The sequence below is a fragment of the Typopeltis vanoorti genome, chromosome 10, assembly GCF_054136105.1.
Source record: "Typopeltis vanoorti isolate ZY-2024b chromosome 10, IOZ_Tvanoo_1.0, whole genome shotgun sequence".
Lineage (NCBI taxonomy): Eukaryota > Metazoa > Arthropoda > Arachnida > Uropygi > Thelyphonidae > Typopeltis > Typopeltis vanoorti.
In genome coordinates, this window is record NC_143558.1 from 131,852,400 (window position 1) to 131,870,630 (window position 18,231).

Sequence of the window (18,231 nt, forward strand, 5' to 3'; positions counted from 1 at the left end):
AAAAGCTATCCAGGTGCCGACATTAGTAGTGACCATAACCTTGTCTTAATGAAAACAGAACTGAAACATAGGAAACAAATCCAAAGATACAAACCAATAAGATGGAACCTTGAAAAATTAAGCAGTAAAGAGAGGACACCAAGAGGCAACTGATCATAACATTCCAGAAAACATAAATAGTCAGAATAATATTGAAAACCAATGGAATATGATTAAAGAGTTAATTACAAATTCATCAAATCAATTATTGAAAAATGCAGAAAAAGAAAAAAGAAAACATTGGATAACAGATGAAATACTTGGCCTTAGGGATGAAAGAAGAAAATATAAAAATGCTGTTAAAGAAGATGTGGCCAAATACAAATATCTTAAAAATCAAATTACAAGAAAAAGTAGACAAGCCAAAAAAGAATACCTAGAAGAACAATGTAATAACATAGATGAATTATTTAAAAAAGAAAACATAGAGAAAGCCTATGAAGAAATTAACAAACTGACTTTCAAATTTAATAAGAATAGCAAAAACAATACCATCAAAGATGAAAATGGAAAATTACTAATAGAATCTGAGGATATATTAATGGAATAGAAGAATTATCTTGAAAATCTCTATAATGGCAACGAACTTGATGTTGATATCAGCATAGAAAATCAAAATGAAGATAATCTAGGATCCCCAATAATGTGAGAAGAATTTGATAAAGTGCTGTCCGAAATGAGTAAGGGAAAAAATCCAGGTGTAGACAATATTCCCATAGAACTGCTGCAAAATTTAGATGATGAGACAAAAACCTTACTCTATCAATTAATAGCCCAAATCTATGATAGAGGAAAAATACCAAAGGAGTTTATGAAATCAACCATAATACCAATACCAAAAAATAATAATGCAAACAAATGCAGCCAATTTAGAACAATAGCTTTAATCTCACATGTTAGCAAAATTCTGCTAAAAATTATTCAAAATAGAATTTATTCAAAAATAGATTGTTTATTGGATGAAGACCAATTTGGATTCGGAAAGAATAAAGGAACAAGAGAGGCAATATTCTGTTTAAGAACAATAATAGAGAGAAGATTAGACCTTAGTGAAAATACTCACATTTGCTTCCTTGATTTAGAGAAAGCGTTTGATAAAGTAAACCAGCAAATACTCCTAAATTGTCTAACTATTATTGGCATAGATTTGAGGGATAGGAAAATAATTTATCAAATTTACAAAAATCAAAATGGACAGATTAAAATCAATGATAAGGAGAAAATAATAAAGATAAGGAGTGGAGTAAGACAAGGATGTATACTTTCACCACTTTTATTTAATTTATATATTGAAAAGGCCACTCAGGAAACTAAAGATAAAATAAATAGTGGCATAAAGATAAATGGTGAGCAAGTCATGTGCATAAGATTTGCTGATGACATAGCCTTTATAGCAGAAAACAGAAGAACGTTAAAAACAATGCTAGAATTACTAAATAATAACCTTGAAAAATATGAAATGAAAATCAACACAGATAAGACTAAAATGATTGTTACAGGCAAAATCCCTATCAACACAGAGCATACAGACATCAGCGGGAAACAAATAAAACAAGTGAAAAGCTTTAAATATTTAGGAAGCCTAATAACAGAAGATGGCAGAACAAGAGAAGACATAAGATCAAGATACAATGCAAAAGTCCAATTCTCTAAGATGAAAAGCATTTTAACAGGAAACCTCAACCTACAATTGAAAAAAAAATTAGTAAAGACACTGATATGAAGCATTGAACTGTATGGATGTGAAACCTGGATTCTAGGCAGAGAAGATGTAAGAAGATTGGAGGCTTTTGAAATGTGCTGCTGGCGTCACATGAACAAAATAAAATGGACGGAAAAAAAATCAAATGAACAAGTCCTGAGAGAGATAAACGAAACAAGAACTCTAATTAAATCAATCAAAATTAGAAGGGATAGGTGGTTTGGACATATACTTCGACATGATGGACTCGTGAAAAGAATAACTGAAGACAAAATAGAGGGGAAAAGAAGAAGAGGCAGACCAAGGAAAAGCTTTCTTGACCAAGTCAAAGACAGCACGGGTTTGAGGCATTACCAGGAGGTTAAGAAGAAAGCCAATGACAGAGCGGAATGGATGAAATTGCTGCTCAGCTACCAGTCCCAAGACTGATGCAACTGATGAATGTAAATATACAATGGTTCCTGAAGACTTGAACTGGGAAATTATCCCATTTAAAGCAGATTTTCTTAAATCACACTTACCCCAAACAATTAATTAACTATGTAAATTTGACAGCTAAAATATGAGCTACCAACCCAAGGGTGAAAATAAACATTTCTTCAAATAAAATCTTGAAATTTCCATAAAATATACACAAAACTATAAAACATATTTAAACATTCTGATTATAAAGTTACTTTCACAAGTTATCCTTAATTATCAAATTAATTAAAAATAATAAAAATAAGAGAAAAGAAAATAGTCCATGAAATTCTATAGTGTTGTAATGTTGTTTATAACTTCCCTGGTCAACTAAACTGCGATTGGTTTTATATTAGGTTTCACTTCATTACTGCTTGTACAAGCATTATCCATGATATTGTGTATCCATACTTGCAGTTGAATATAATCACATTCCACAAATAGCAAGGTAACCATTCTTAACTTTCAAAAAAAGAAACAAAATTAAGAATAACAGAAACCACCACTGAGATCATTTTATGATGTCAATAGTGGTTTCTGAAAATCCAATGAAGTTCCATCTCATTGTTCCACTTATTTATTAATATAATATCATGCCGGCAAAGGTTGGTTGATTGGTAGAGCCTCTGCTACTAATGGCTCAGTTAAGTAAGTTTGAGCGCGGTTAGTAAGTTAGAAGGGGACCAATCGTTCGATGCTGTTGGCACACTCTCCCTCGATGAGTCTTTGGACTCCTTGAGGTGTCAAATAATAATAATAATAATAATAATAATAATAATAATAATTCATTCATTATCTACAATTCTGACTTCAAGTTTTAAAGATTGTGATTGCCAAAAATACAAAGGTAGGCAATAATACCTATATATGTGATCATTTCATTATTTTTTTAATTTAAGAAGAGCTGCAGTCAAAATACTCATTCTGATTCAATGGTGTTCCATAAAAATAAAGCTTTGCTTATCTCTTTACATTGAAGATTACAAAAAGAGCTACTTGAACCATAAGTTCATATATAGTCTTCAATATACCAAAGACTTATTTTATCTTCTCTTCATGTGAATTTTGCACATCATCATGTTGCAACATGGTAGTGGTAATGACTAGTCCATATCCTGAACAAAAATCCAGTAGGTACTTACCATTCATTATTAAATTAGCTCTTTTCTCCAAATTTTTGCCAAACATTTTGATATGTCTGGTATTAATTTCCTACTATGTTCAAATCTCTAACAAGAGTACCAACTTTCTTTCTTTTGGCTACAGTGACTCAAAAAATTCCTCCTCCAATTCTTTAGAACCTTTTATGGAACCATACACTCAAGTAATGCTTATTTTCCAATCCCCATTTCTGATGTTTGCTCATATCACACTGCTTGATATTGCCTGCCATTCAAGAGGATCATCTTCATGTGTAGCATTTTAAAAATGAAATTAAAAATGAAATTTAAAAACACTGTTATAAATTCATCCTTACATTAAAAAAGAAAGAAGCGTGAGTTAATCATTAATGAGATATATGACAACATGAAAAAATATTTAAGGAAATGTTTCTTTACAACTGCTAACTGACAGAGCAAATTTGGATTTCTGAAATTAATTGCAGGTTAGCAATTAAATTGATCGATTTAAATGTTAAGGTTTGGATCTGCACTATCAAAGCCCATATTGCAACTCTGCTTAAGTTGCATGACATACATATATGAAGAAACACCTTCTGTTTTTCTGAAACCTGCTGTTTCAAATTAGTGATGAAATAAAGAAGTTGAGTCTTCATTATGAAGCCATAATTTGTGCTATTAAAAGCACTCTATTCTAAGTAGTCTTTATATACTTATGTTTAAAAGAACCAAAGCTACATAGAGAAAAATTCTGAATCCTCTGTCAAACATCTTAACATAGCAAGGAAATAACTATCCAGATCTTGTAACTGTATATACTTGAAAAATGGAAGACATCTAAGTATATATGAGGAATATAATCTAGGACTCATTTTTAAGGAAATGTGTACAGGATATTTAATGAAAGTAATGACAAGTTAACATGTGTGAAAAATTATGCAAATATAGATTTATTGCCTTTGATATTTTATCCTTGTTAAAAGGACATCATCAAATGTCACATAGCATGTTTATTTAGTTCTTGAGTCTCAGTCACAGCTGTGTGAGTAAAAGAACACACTATCTTTCCAAGAGGGATGATGAGCAGTGATGACATATATAGATTATATTTCATTAAAAAGAATAATTAAGCACAGTTACTTTACAGAACTTGGATATCAGCATACCATCAAAGAGAATGTGATTGAGTCTCGAAGTTTTACATGTTCTCAGGAAGAGATAGTGGAATTTAAGTTCAACTGAGTGGAGTAACCAAGTCATTTCAGAAAACTGTGTGATGGTATGGTGTTGTGAATGTAATACATATGCAGAAAGAGATATAATGAGGACATTTATGCTGAGGGGTTGAATAAAAGTAAATATGGATATGAAGGAAGCATGACATGCTCATGGGCTATGGGCCTCTTCCAAAATGAGTGGCAACAGGCCAAAGGGAAAATGAGAGACCATGAGCAGGTATGGAAGCAAGAGAACACTGAAAAAAAAGATAGTGGGCATGAACAGCAGTAAGAGAGAGAAAGCAAAACTCACAGCAAGGTAGCAAGCATGCATGCATGCATGGTAGTTAGAAAGTGATTCAAGACATGAAAGTGGAATTGGTGAAGGTGAGGTAAGAGATGAATCACATGTGGAGGAAAAGATGGTAGCAGGAATGAATGATTTAGTTGGGATCAAAGAGAAAGTGAGAATAGATATTTGAAGGTTAAGGGAAAAATGATAATTGTGGTAGGAAAGGTGGTCAGTGTGTTTTGCCCAGACATGATAGTGATGAGCTGAGATGGCTAGCAGAAATCATTAAGGATATGTTAAAGATGTTAGGTATGTTTTTCTTCATATACACACCTCTAGCAGAGGTGTGTGTGAAGAAAAAGTAGTCCATTTTGTGAACATATGAGATGAATCTGTGTTGTACATCTCTCTTGAACATTGTGCAGATTCTTACATTGTTAAAGAAAATAGTTGGCCATTTGAGGTGGTTTGGCAGGGATTTTATTTTCATTGTATAACATCGGACAGCTGTTGATGTCAAAGCAAAAAAGTGGTTCATTTCCCTCAACATACACTAGGAATAGATGCAATTCCAGTTGCAATTCGGAAGGCTTAATGGTAAAAAGGATGTAGCCATCAGAGAGTACTCTCCGTTACAGAAGCACAGATTTGGGATCCATAATCAAGTTTTGATCTTATCAATGTCCTGTACAAATGAAGCAAAAACATCTGTCAACAACTCAAGAGGTGGAAGATAGGGTACAAATGATGTTCATTGCCTTACAACACTTCTCTTAAGGTAAGTTTATTTTCAAATATGAGCCCCCAAAACTCAGCTTCTGTTGTGAAAACGAGAACCCATTTACAAGCACCCATTTTTGGACGATGGTCAATGGCTTGCTACAGCTATGTTTCTATGAGCCTCATATCACATGCATGACAGAAGATGTCATGCCTTCTTCCTACAACAATGAGTAGTCGATCTGTGACTGAGTTCACCTTGATTTATCAAAATATGTATATGCAAGGGAGGATATGATTGGAAGGAAGTGGTTCCCAAGCAAACTAGGACGATTCAGTTGAATAGAAAGTTCTTTATAGAGAGAGAGAGAGAGAGAGAGAGCTGTATCTGCCTTTCATTTTCTGGATTTTATCCCATTTTTTTTGCTGTAGTGGATCTTTTAATAGAATATGTATAGTGGATCCAGGAGTTTTTCTGTCTCTGACATCAGGTGAAAACACCACACTTTCTTCTGAGCTTCTTTGGCTGCATATAATCTTCGTGTGCCACCACAGCTTAGGAAAATGTGGAATATGACTAGATGTTTTAGAAATTGCAGTTATAGCAATAATTTTTTTAATTTTGTAAAAAAAATTAATTAATTTTAATTAATCTGGATCCTTTAATTTAAATTTTAATTAATCTGGGATCCTTTAATTTTAATCAATTTTGTAAAAAAAAATTTTTAAATTTGTAAAATAAATGCAGTTGTAGCAGCTTGTGTAATACACTCTGTTGTATGATTCACTGCACAGCTGACAGTCACAGAATCCAATTCTGCTAATGAGGAAAAGGTGGACAGTCATTTTACTCAATTTTCAACTGTGATTGCCATGATGTAGTATGTGCAGAAAAGTAGATATCATGGGAAGTGATTGTTCCCAAATAAGTTCTCATCGGTTTCCCACTTAAATAGTGGGAAAAATGAGGTTGAGCAGACAGTCAAATAGATGACAATGAATATTTGGGCCCATGGAAGAAGGTATTGCTTCCTGTGTTTAAGAGGGAGAGATTGTTATTGAGCATATGATCAACTACTCTTCCTCTGACGTTTGCAAGCACTACTTCACAGTGTTGTGTCTGTTTAAAATTCCCCATTAAGAGTAAGGGAGGGGGATGGTAGCTGCAATATCACATCATCAAGGTTGTCTTGAGAAATATCTTAGGCAGCAGGAAGGAAGACACAGCATACTGTTATTAGAATTCCAACTTAAATCAAATAGCAACTGATTCTACATTGGTGGGACTTGCTGGAAGGGGACATGGTTGCCCACATGGATGGTGACTCCTCCATTTACAAGTCAAATAATGGTAACATTATGGAATGTATGATCATGATTCAGTGTTTCGTTCGGCTTCAGTTATGTTTCATGTAAACATGGTTCCTGCAGAAGTGTGGCTCATATTTCTGCAAGAAAGTCTTGATGTAAATGATGTTTTGTCGGTCCCACAATTCCATTATAGGAACGTTTTCAATATTTCTTTTTGGTGCTATCATCTGGTTGCCTATGTTGAGATATTGGATTTTTTTTTTTTTTTTAAGGAATTGTGGACAGCCAGTATCTATCATTTCTTCTTCTGGAAAAAGGATCCCAGATGTCAATAATCCCCCCTCTCTCTCTCTCTCTCTAGAACATTTAGTACATTAATTATTTTATCTTCTGAGGGAGAGCAGAGGTATCCATGCTATCTGTTGATGGGCTATATAAAAAGTCCAGAGGTATGTCTTTAATCATCTATGGTGCATGTTATTTTATTTTATTAATAAGAGGATGTTCATGCAGTAGGACCATTTTTGGAGTGAGTCCATATAGACTTTTCTCTTTAATTTCCTCTAAGGAGATATCAAGTAAGTCTTACCTTTCATGGATGGTGTGAGAAGGTTGGATTGACATGTATGTGTCAATGTCCTGATGGACACTTTCTTCACAGTTGCCTTTTCACAGTGTAAGTGGGTTTAGAAGGTGTTGTTGCTGCTGTCCTGATATATGATACAAAGCTCTGTTTTTAACTTTTGTATCTCCTTTGGCATGCTTTGGAGTATGCTGAGCAATCTCTCACAGAGTATTTGTGTTGTGTTGTTAGTCTTTATTCTCATGATCTTTGCTGTAATATCAGGCACAGATAGCCATGAGAAGCAGTATGAGTACGACTACATTTTTTACATTTAAAGCACTGTAAAAGGCTCAAGATATAGAGGTTTAGCATTCAAAATTTAGAAGTTTACTTCTGCTGTCTTTACTGAACAGTTGAGGAAACATGCTTTGACAGATGCTGGTGTTTATAGTTTCTTCTTAAAAGTAAGGATTTGGTTCCTGGTTGGAAGTGAATGCCCCTCCCTAAGTATAAAGATTCTCCTTATGGCTGTCAATCTATGTCTTTGAGCTCAGAGCACACTCTTCATCAGGAAGATCAAGGAGGTCCCACTTTGATATTATACATCTAGAAAAATTTTAAATTGTGTGTGTGTGGGGGGGGGGTTTACCATAATTGGTATCCTATTGGTAATTGATAGATCTTGCATACAGTCATTTTTCTTGTTATTCTACCACTGCTTCAATATCTCTTGAACAGTTTCTTTACAGATTTTTGATATCCTGCCAAACTTTCTGGATAAAGGACAATTTTCCAATTGGACATTCATCTGTTGAATGTAAAATAAACACTAGTGATCTCTTGCAGCTTCGATGTTTTTCTGCTTCTTACTGTGGATTTCTGTTGGCAATGCTATGGTTTCGTGACATAAATAGGCTTGTCGAGTGCTCCTGATAAACAAGATGATGAAAAATTACTCATTTTCAGAATGAGTCTGATTCAGTGCCAGAGTTTCTCAACCAATATGGAGCAACACATGGATGTGCCAACTGTTTGGCAAGCAATGACTGTGCTTGGAAATGGAATGCCAGAGCTGTCCCCCAGATATATAGGTATCATAGGAAGTCTTTCCTCTGCCCTGGACCATGGGAAAACAGACTTACTGCGACACCCCTGACACTTACAGGAAAACCTACTAGCCAAATGATCCTGCCTGGGTCATCCAGAACTGTCCATCTTGCTGAAGCAGAGGCCAAAAAAGTGTGAGAAGACTACCAGGATTCCTCCTTTCCAGATGTCCACAGGATGCACTGCATTGCAAACATGGTGACAAGGTGCTAGATCCCAGTGTTGGTGGTCTGGATAATAGGACAGTAAAAGAAGACTAAGGAGAGGTAAAGCAAAAAATATAGGAAGAACAGCATAGAAAAGAACATGAATGAAGAAGGACAGTACCCAACCTTCAAGGAAAATGTCAAACTTCTTTTTCAATCCTTAACTACATCAAACACACTATACTGACTTGTTTATAGGTTCTTATACTTCTCATGTACAGGATCAACATAGAAAAAAAAATACATTTTTCATTAAGAAGGAAGCAGTAGCACTGTTGATGGTAACAGAGCATATTTATTTGGATGTTGAGAGACCTGGTAATGTGGAGAACAGTAAGAAGTAAATGTAGAGGTAAATTAGCAAATAAGAAAAGGTAACCATTATGGGTTATTTTAATTATGGTTATATAGAGTGAAATGAAGAAATAGCATCCAGGAAAATTAATGAATTTTGTACAAACTACAGTGGAGGAAGATTTGTCACCCCACTTATAACATTCTGTTATGAGATGAGCAAATTCAAGACTTGATACTGGATGATGGTCAATCATATAAGGACTTCTGTGAGGAAGGATGTGTGGAATTAAGGCTGGTGATAATCGACAAGGTCAGGATACAGCTTGCGCCATATTGTGGAATGAAGAATCAGATGAAAAGGAAATCAATGTCGCTTGTGCCCTCAAGAACTATATGGCAAAAGCAATGTCTAATGTATTCTGAGAATCAGGGGGTTAAATAAGGTAGGTGCGACATGAATGAAGAATGAGGTTTACAATCTGGAAGAAGGCATTATGGAGGCAGCACAAGATGAGTAGTAACAAGCAAGAAAGGTAATCTATATGGCAAGGATAGAAAAAGTGTAACACGAGCAGCAGTCATGTTACACTTTTGCTATCCTTCCCAAAAGTGTAACATGAGCAGCAGTCAGCTAAATGAGGAGGGGAAAAATCCTATGGAGTTCTTTCATGTGTGGCCAGTAGAAGAATTAGAGGAGAATAGCCATAGGAGAAGAATATATATATATATAGAGAGAGAGTTACAAAAGAATAGGAGAGTAGAAGAATTTCACTGGTTGGTGAAAATGGTTGAATGACAACCACACTGCAGTGAATATAGTTCATATATATTAAATGAGCAATTCATAAAAGTATTTTATTCTCATGAATGACATTATGCAGAAATTGAGTACACTGGAAGAGGTGGAGGAGGAGGGACTGATGGTGCTTTGTCCTGTCCTACTACTACTACCAAACAGGTAGGAAAGCTAATATCAGGATATCTAAATCCTGATATTAGCTTCCACATATCCCACCACATATCCTGTGGTGGGATATGCTGGAATAAGGCCACTCTATTACACTGCAGCAAATACAAGTATGAAATGTTGATTAATTTTTATGGTATATATTAGAACACGACTGATAAGTAAATAACTATTTATTGACTTATTGCTGATGTTTCTCTGGTATTCTAACCAGCATCTTCAAAGCACAAAAAACAGTTTGTCACAGTGTGCGAGACAACAACAATCTGGTGTAACAATGGGACTAGTTAGAACAATTGCAGCAAGAACACAAAGACTAAAGTCCTAATTAGGCACCTTCTATGTTAATTTAAAAAAAACACAGAAAGAAAGCAGTTACTAGTTATGTCTTAAGATTACTGTCTCCCAAATCTTAGGCAAATTTATACAGCCATACTTGTTGAGGTATGGAGTATGTTACAAGGCTTCTGTTGATTCTAAGAACAAGCTCTCTGACTTGTAAAAACTTCTGTGCATCACTTTAGTTTTCTTCCAGTTGATCCTGTGTGCAGGGGGGGCTTGATCTGCTAGACACGACTTGTCACAGCAATAGTGCCAGATTTATTTTTTATGTTCACTGAGGCCGATGTCCATAGTTCTTCCTGTCTGACATAGTAACCTTGATCACACAATTTGTAAACTCCTGGATGTGATAAAGGAGAGAGATGCTGTCCTTGGATGAACAGATGAGATAATTTGGTATGAAATAATTCTGTAATAATTTGGTATGAATATCAGCAATAAGTCAATAAATAATTATTTATTTATCGGTCTGTGTTCTAATATATACCGTCAAAATTAATCAACATGTACGATGAACACATAAGCTTTTCTACGAGTATAAGTATGAAAGACTATTCCTCAAATCTGCCTCAGCTCTGAAAAACTTTCTAAAGCTCAACAAATTTGGGTGCATGAGACATCCAAAATTTGTGAAGCACATATTTTAAAATCGTCAGCACAATGGCCAAGACAACCCAATTTAGCCCACTAAGGGGGACTGTTTAGGACTCTAGGCCTAAACTTTTGCCTTTATTTAGCCTCATCTGCTCAGTGTTAGTGTCTGCTTGCATATATCATTGTTCTTTGTGATCATTGATGATGGCAATGTAACATTGCTGAAATATAAGAAGGTATTAATTAAAGTTTGTTACAATTAATATTCTAGTATACATTGTCATTTCCTCAAAAATTAAAAGCTATGTGTAACCAATGTATATCTTCAAGAATCAAAATTGGAGATGTTAATCCAGTACAAGTCATATTAGGAGTATAACATATTACTATATGTTATACTCCTAAATAAATCCAGTAGTACAAGTCATGATTCCCTGACTACACTGAATATTTCCTGTAATAATTTGGTATGAAAATCATCAATAAAAAGACAATGAAAATAGAAACATCAACTGCATCCTGAATGGAGAACCCATAAGATAGACAACAGAATTAGAAAAGCTGGAATAGTAAGAAGTCAAATGAATAAATTTATATGGAATAAGAAAGAAATTAGTGTTCGAACCAATTTGAATTTATGGATCTGAGACTCGATAACAAATAAAACACGATGTAAGTCTGGAGACCTCAGAAATGAAAGTTTGGAGAAAGATCAGCAGAGTGAACAGGTGACATCAATGGAAGAAACGCTCTGTGAAAGCTGTATAAGGCAGGAGATGAGAACAAGTTTTTTTGCATAGAGAGTGGCGGATGACTGAAATGCATTGCCCTAGAGTGTGGTGAGTGCAGAGATTAGACCTTAAATGCAGCAAATGCATTTAAGGTCCAGTATGAACCGTGTATGTGACAGTGAAACCTCTCATAATGAGTTGACTCAATAGAGATCTGATGACAGTAATTCCAAATATCTGATGTTATCCTGATGTTGCTGGATTCTAATCTCAGCAAATTTGCCCATCTGCTGAAAATATGAGCTGACAAGAACAAAGCACTTTATACACACTAGGCAAGGAAAGGAGGAAAGTAATTTATCCTTAGAAAAGGATAGAAGGCAGTTTTCAAAATGGTCTGAAGGCAGTGCATAGATGAAACTTGTGAAGAACTCTCACTAATCATTTTGATATCCTTATGTTACTTATGCAGAGGATAGGGAATGGCAACTCTTAACATCTGATTGCAATCTGGTATGTATTAGGAGTCTCATTCTTGTTAATTGTTTGTTTTGAACAGATGGATGGAGCAATCTGCTGACCCAGAATCCAGGAACATCAGAGGACATCATATATTTGGTATCTGATAAATTAGGCCTCCCTTCCTATGCTACTGACACTAGTCAAGGATTTGCTAGAATCAGACTACTTTGTACTCAAGCAGATTAATTCAGCTGTCACTTCCTAGCAATATGCAAAACTCTACAAGACCATCCAAATTCAGTTGCTCTGATTGCATGCTTATATCTAAGCTGTGATAAGTAATCATCATCAACACTTTTCGTTTTTTTTTCTTTAATGTAACCTATGTATTTAATGCAGTTCACACAGATATGACCAAAACTTGAATAGTAAATGCATATATTTATAAAATGAATGTTTCAACCCCTGAATTTTTTAGATTTCTTTTTTTACATGTGGTTACCTTATTTACTTTATAAAAAAAGAATTAGGACATATGAAACATTTGGAAGGACTTTTCAAATGAGTGACCTGGTCTTACAAGAGCAACAGCATTTTCGCTCCTACAAACCAGTCAGAGAACATGTGCACATTGACACAGTTGTGGATAAGCTTAGGTATCAACAGTTTTTCATGTGAGGTTTAGTGGTATAATTTACAATATCAAGGGAACAAAACAACATTTAATAGCATTAATGGAACATGTGCACCAGACATATTAAGTTGCATTTTCGCTCCTACAAACCAGTCAGAGAACATGTGCACATTGACACAGTTGTGGATAAGCTTAGGTATCAACAGTTTTTCATGTGAGGTTTAGTGGTATAATTTACAATATCAAGGGAACAAAACAACATTTAATAGCATTAATGGAACATGTGCACCAGACATATTAAAGTAAGTTTCATGGCTTAAATTTAACAAAAATTATATAGAATTTATTCAAAAACTTCAATATATTTCATCCCATGTTACATGGACATCATCAGGGAGATAGATTGTTAACTACATTCAAAAGATGAATCAAATAATGAGTCATAACTCATGCACATATTCTCATGTCCTGATTGCAGCTGAAGAATACGATATTACACTACCTGAGTTCAAAAGAGCAATTGTAGTAAGTTGCATACATTTTTTAAAAAATTAAAAAATTAAAATAATTATTAATTAAAAAAATTAACAATTAATGGTGATCACTTCCCAAAACTTGAATATTGGCATACAGTCTGATCTTATCGATAATTGTCATCCTTCTACCAGACTACAATCCGATGTGAAAAGAAATGCAATAGCCTTCCTTAAAAAGAACTGCAGAACTATTAGCAAGGATTCTTTGTAAATTTAATCTATATGCTTCTTGAACCAGCTCGAAAACTGTCTTCCTTCCTACCATAAACAACGAATACATTACCATCTCTTTCCTTACCAGGTGTCTATCAAGTACTCTACTTATGTCATCTTTTCTATTTGGACAGATTGGCCATTCTGCCTTGATTAGAAATGAAGAACATCAAGCCTACATTACATTTTTTGGAATCTGACAAGTCTAGCCTTGCTTCTCATGCTATTAACACTAAGCACAAAGCTCTCTGGAACCACACAAAACTTCTTCACCCCAACAAGATCAAATTTGATTGTCTCTTCCTTGAAACATGTGAAACACTAAGAAATCATCTGAACCTGAACCAATTAGACTGTATGTCAATATCCAAGTTTTGGGAAGTGATCACCATTCATAAGTTGTTTTTTTTATTTCTAATATATATATATTTTTTAATTAAGAAAAATTTTAATCTATGTAACTTACTATTATATACAAAGTATTATATACTGTACTTCATCTGTGACCGAGACACGAGCTAACATATGCATGATTTATGACTCATTATTTGATTCATCTTTTGAATGTAGTTAATGGTCTGACTCCCTGACAATATTAATGTAATGTTGGATGAAATATATTGGAGTTATTGAATAAATTCTATATAACAACAATTTAAAAACTGTAACAGATATAAGAAATGATGTCTTAATTTAGCACATTCTGCTGTGGGATAAAAAATTATGTATTAAAGTGGAGCAAATCTCTAAATGACTATCTCCCAGATTTTTGGTAAATCAATACAGTCAATATTTATTGAGGTATGGGACGGTGTTTCACTGCTTCTGACTCCAAAAACAGTCTCACCAACTTATAACAACTCTTGCATAATGTGGTTATAAAATGGAAATGAGAGAATTTGTTGAAAAACTTGAAAATCATTATCTCAAGTTTTTCTAAGAAAAACTTGAGATAATGAAAAGCAAGGTAAATACAGGATATGAATGTTAAAGGGAAAATCTGAAATGAAAGTGAAAAGGAGATTTTTTGCACAGCAGGTTATGAATGAGTGGAATGCATTTCTAAAGTGGCTGATGAGTGCTCCACTGTATTCAAGGCAAGGTATGATAGTTTTCTATGAGTATATGACCTCCTGCAATGAATCTTTAGACTCCATGAAGGCTTGGTAGTAATACTAATTAACTGTGCTGAACTCTCATAACATTCTGACATAAATACGGCAGAATGTTATGAAAGCAATACCTCAAGATCTAATTCTCTTAATCAAAAAATGGTATGACAACCAAGAAGATAATGCATTTTTTTTATTCTGTTTATTACAACAGTGACAATATCTCTATTGGCTTTCATTATATTTTTGAAGTCTTATTTCTTTTTCTAGAGTATTGCTTTTGGCAGTTTGGGCTTGGACTTGGCCAGGATGTTTGCTACATCCAAATGAATGTGGTTGGCTTTTATAGGGTGCAGACTGCATATCTCCAAGTTAGGGGCACTTTTTTTTTTAAATTATGGTTGCCTAGGTGTGATGACATACACAGCTTTCTTAAGTTATAGTGCTAAGTTGAAAACAATGCAAACCTGTAAATCCTATAAAATACTACATGATCCCTCCCCCCTGCATACCCAATATACAAGACCACACCAAAAAAAAAAAAATATCACTATTCTATATCATCAGACATCTTGAAATAAATATTAATACATGCTCCACAACATATATCAAATTAGCAACAATTCTCCATTCACCTAAGGACACACTCCATCCTTTATCCCATCCTGTAGTGTATGATGAAGAGCCTTGTACCTGTGAAGGAAGATCAGATAACAGATATATTTGCACCATTGTTATGGCAAGTTACAGCTGACAGATAGTGCTTTAGATACTTCTTTCATGCATGATTAGATAGAAGGAAACCAAAGTGCAATGCAGAAGTCAATTCAAGCCACTGGGACAATTTCTGGAGTCAGCAGCAGAAACTAGCACTTCCCAAATCTTTAAGTATGGCTGTATTAATTTACCAAAAATCTGGGAAACCATTTTAAAACTAGCTTAATACAAAAAATTTTTTACCCATTAGTAAAGGATGGGATGCCAAATTGGAATTTTAGTTCTTATGACAACACAATTTTAAATTGTAGAGCTCGATAATAACTGATAGTGTACAGTGCCAATCTATTTGTGCTCTGAAGATGCTGGTTAAAAAATCAGCACCCAATATTAGAAACCAAATAAATCTGTTATTGATACTGCTTTGATTTTGTGAATTATACCACAAAACCTCAAATGAAGTAGATACAGCAGACTACAGTAATAAGATTAAATGCCCTATCATTACCAAAATTATGCTTATAAAAATGTCTGGGAACTTGGGCATAACAGGTTACTGGCTCTAATACATCAAGGATGATGAAATATATGGAATATTTACTTGATAACTGTTCTAATTTGAAGTTGACTTTGGGAAACACCAGCTGTTCTTGAGTCCTCTGGGATGATGGTGATGTTGATGTTGGACGAGTGGCCAGAACAATGGTTGGCTGTTTAAGAAGACTATGTGGGTGCAATGATGATGTGGCTGTTAATGAGAGTGATGAGGTATTAAGAAGGGATGGAGATTTTTCTGGTGACACAGATGGCTTAGGTGATGGAGGTTGTAATGGTGGTGGTGATGGGGGTTCTTGTTTGATCAATACATCTGTAAAATCGGACTGTCCTGGGGCTGTTGTTATCGATACAGTTGAAAAGCATTCAGTCTCCATTTCTAAAAAAAGAAAATAAATTCATTAGTGACATACAATGCAAACAAATTCAGTTAAAAATTAAAACTGAAGTGTGAAATTACATGTTTTGATTACAATAAAGAGCTCTAATTTATAGTTATATAGAATGGTCTACAAGATTTTGAATACTCCACATCAAGAAATTGACATGTTTTGTCTTAAATCAGCATATTTACATTATAATTAAATCATTCTGTTACTAGTAAATATCATGAAAGGGATATGTATTTTCCATTTGTTTGAAAAGGAATATTATTTGGAAATGTTCCACACAATCATTTAGTTTGTCTTCAAAAATAATGGTGAACAGATCAAGTACAGTAATGCAGATGTGGCCTGATCATGGCTAAATATCCTGGATATTTGGCAACCTCAATGTAGAGTCTCTAGGTTGTCTACTATATCATTTCAAGATTCTTGCTTGCTCCACTTTTCCCAGCATAGCTTCATTAGAGTAGCAGCTCCCATATGCAGATCCTAAATTTAGTTTTAATTCTGGCTGTATTAAACTTGGTATGCCCATCATACCCATTCCTCTGCACACCTTCTCAGCTTATTCAACTCCCCCATAAGAGCAAAAACATTAGTACTATTACTAATAACCAATCCATGCTTCACAACTGTATCTCCCAATAATCTAGTGACAATATCAAGAACAAATGATACACAGCAAAAGTCCTAATACTAAGTCCTAATCCCTGTGGGAATCCAATTTGCATACTTACACAACTATTAGGCAGTCAATTTCCAATCCAATTCACTAACCTAATATAAAAATCCATATGTTCCAACTGAAATATAAAGCTTATATGATATTGCATTAAATGTCTGCAAAAAAAAGGGGGCAATATGTGCTTTCCTAATGTACTTATCTTGTTAAGTTAAATCCATAATGACCTAAATATATATTACCCTCTTCTATCCAATTTTGTTTAAGATCTCTAATTTGGAGGTTCTGTATTTGAGCTACTGCTATTCAATCTGTTTATTGATACAAGAAATGGGCAAAGAAAAAGTATTGTTTGCTGATGATACAAAACTGGGTAGAGAAACAGTTAATAAATTAATATTGATCATAACAATTATATAATAATAATATATAATTTTATTATTATTATGATTCGAGCCTCCATGGAATCAAAGACTCATTGTGGGAGGCCCTTCCTAGAAAACACAGAGTCTATTATACCACTCCTTGAACTCACTGATTGTTCGTACTCTCACCACTCTATCAGGAAATGCATTCGTCACCCTCCATGCAAAGAAACCACTCCTCACCCTCTTGCTCAAAGCTTCCTTTTGTAACTTCCAGGGAGGGCCCCTTGTCCTTGCTCCTTCTCCCTGTTCCACCAAGTGAAAGAACTCCCCAGTGTCAACCCTGTAACTACCTCTCAACAGTTTAAAAGTCTCGATCATATCACCTCTCCTTCTTCTATCTACCAAACTCTGCAGTCCACATTCCCTCAGCTTGTCTTCATAACTAACATTGTACAGTCCTGATATCATCTTTGTTATCTACCTCTGCACCCTTTCCACCATTAATTTATCCCCTTCAAACCCGGGGGACCAAATTTGAGAACAATAGTCTAAGTGCAGTCTGATCAGATCAGGATCTCATACAATGGAACAATAACTCTTTTATCTCTGCAGGTCAGCGTCCTTCTCATTATTGCAGCAATCCTCTGGGTTACCTTCACCACCTTTGCAATATGTTTCCTAAATTTCAGGTTTCTATCAATGATCACCCCTAGATCTCTTGTCTCCCCTACTTCCTCCAGTACAGCTCCTTCAGCAGAGTATGCTGCCTCCCATTGATGTACCCCAAATTTCAAGATTTTACTGCATTAAACTGAAACCTCCATTCATTTGCAAATCTGTCCAGTTTATTCAAAATTTCTAGCAGGGCTGCCACATTTGCACTATACTCTTCC

At 34.6% G+C, this 18,231-nt stretch overlaps 1 protein-coding gene across 7 annotated transcripts in view; it reads right to left on the minus strand.

The window, feature by feature from the left end:
• LOC150102799 (cyclic AMP-responsive element-binding protein 3-like protein 1) overlaps positions 1–18,231 on the minus strand; it is a 384,285-nt gene that overhangs the window by 143,100 nt on the left and 222,954 nt on the right. For all 7 annotated transcript variants that reach the window (XM_090399326.1, XM_090399325.1, XM_090399327.1 and 4 more), the window contains one exon: positions 15,949–16,281. In XM_090399326.1, the coding sequence (XP_090255452.1) occupies positions 15,949–16,281 (333 nt within the window). The remainder of the gene's footprint in view (positions 1–15,948; positions 16,282–18,231) is intronic.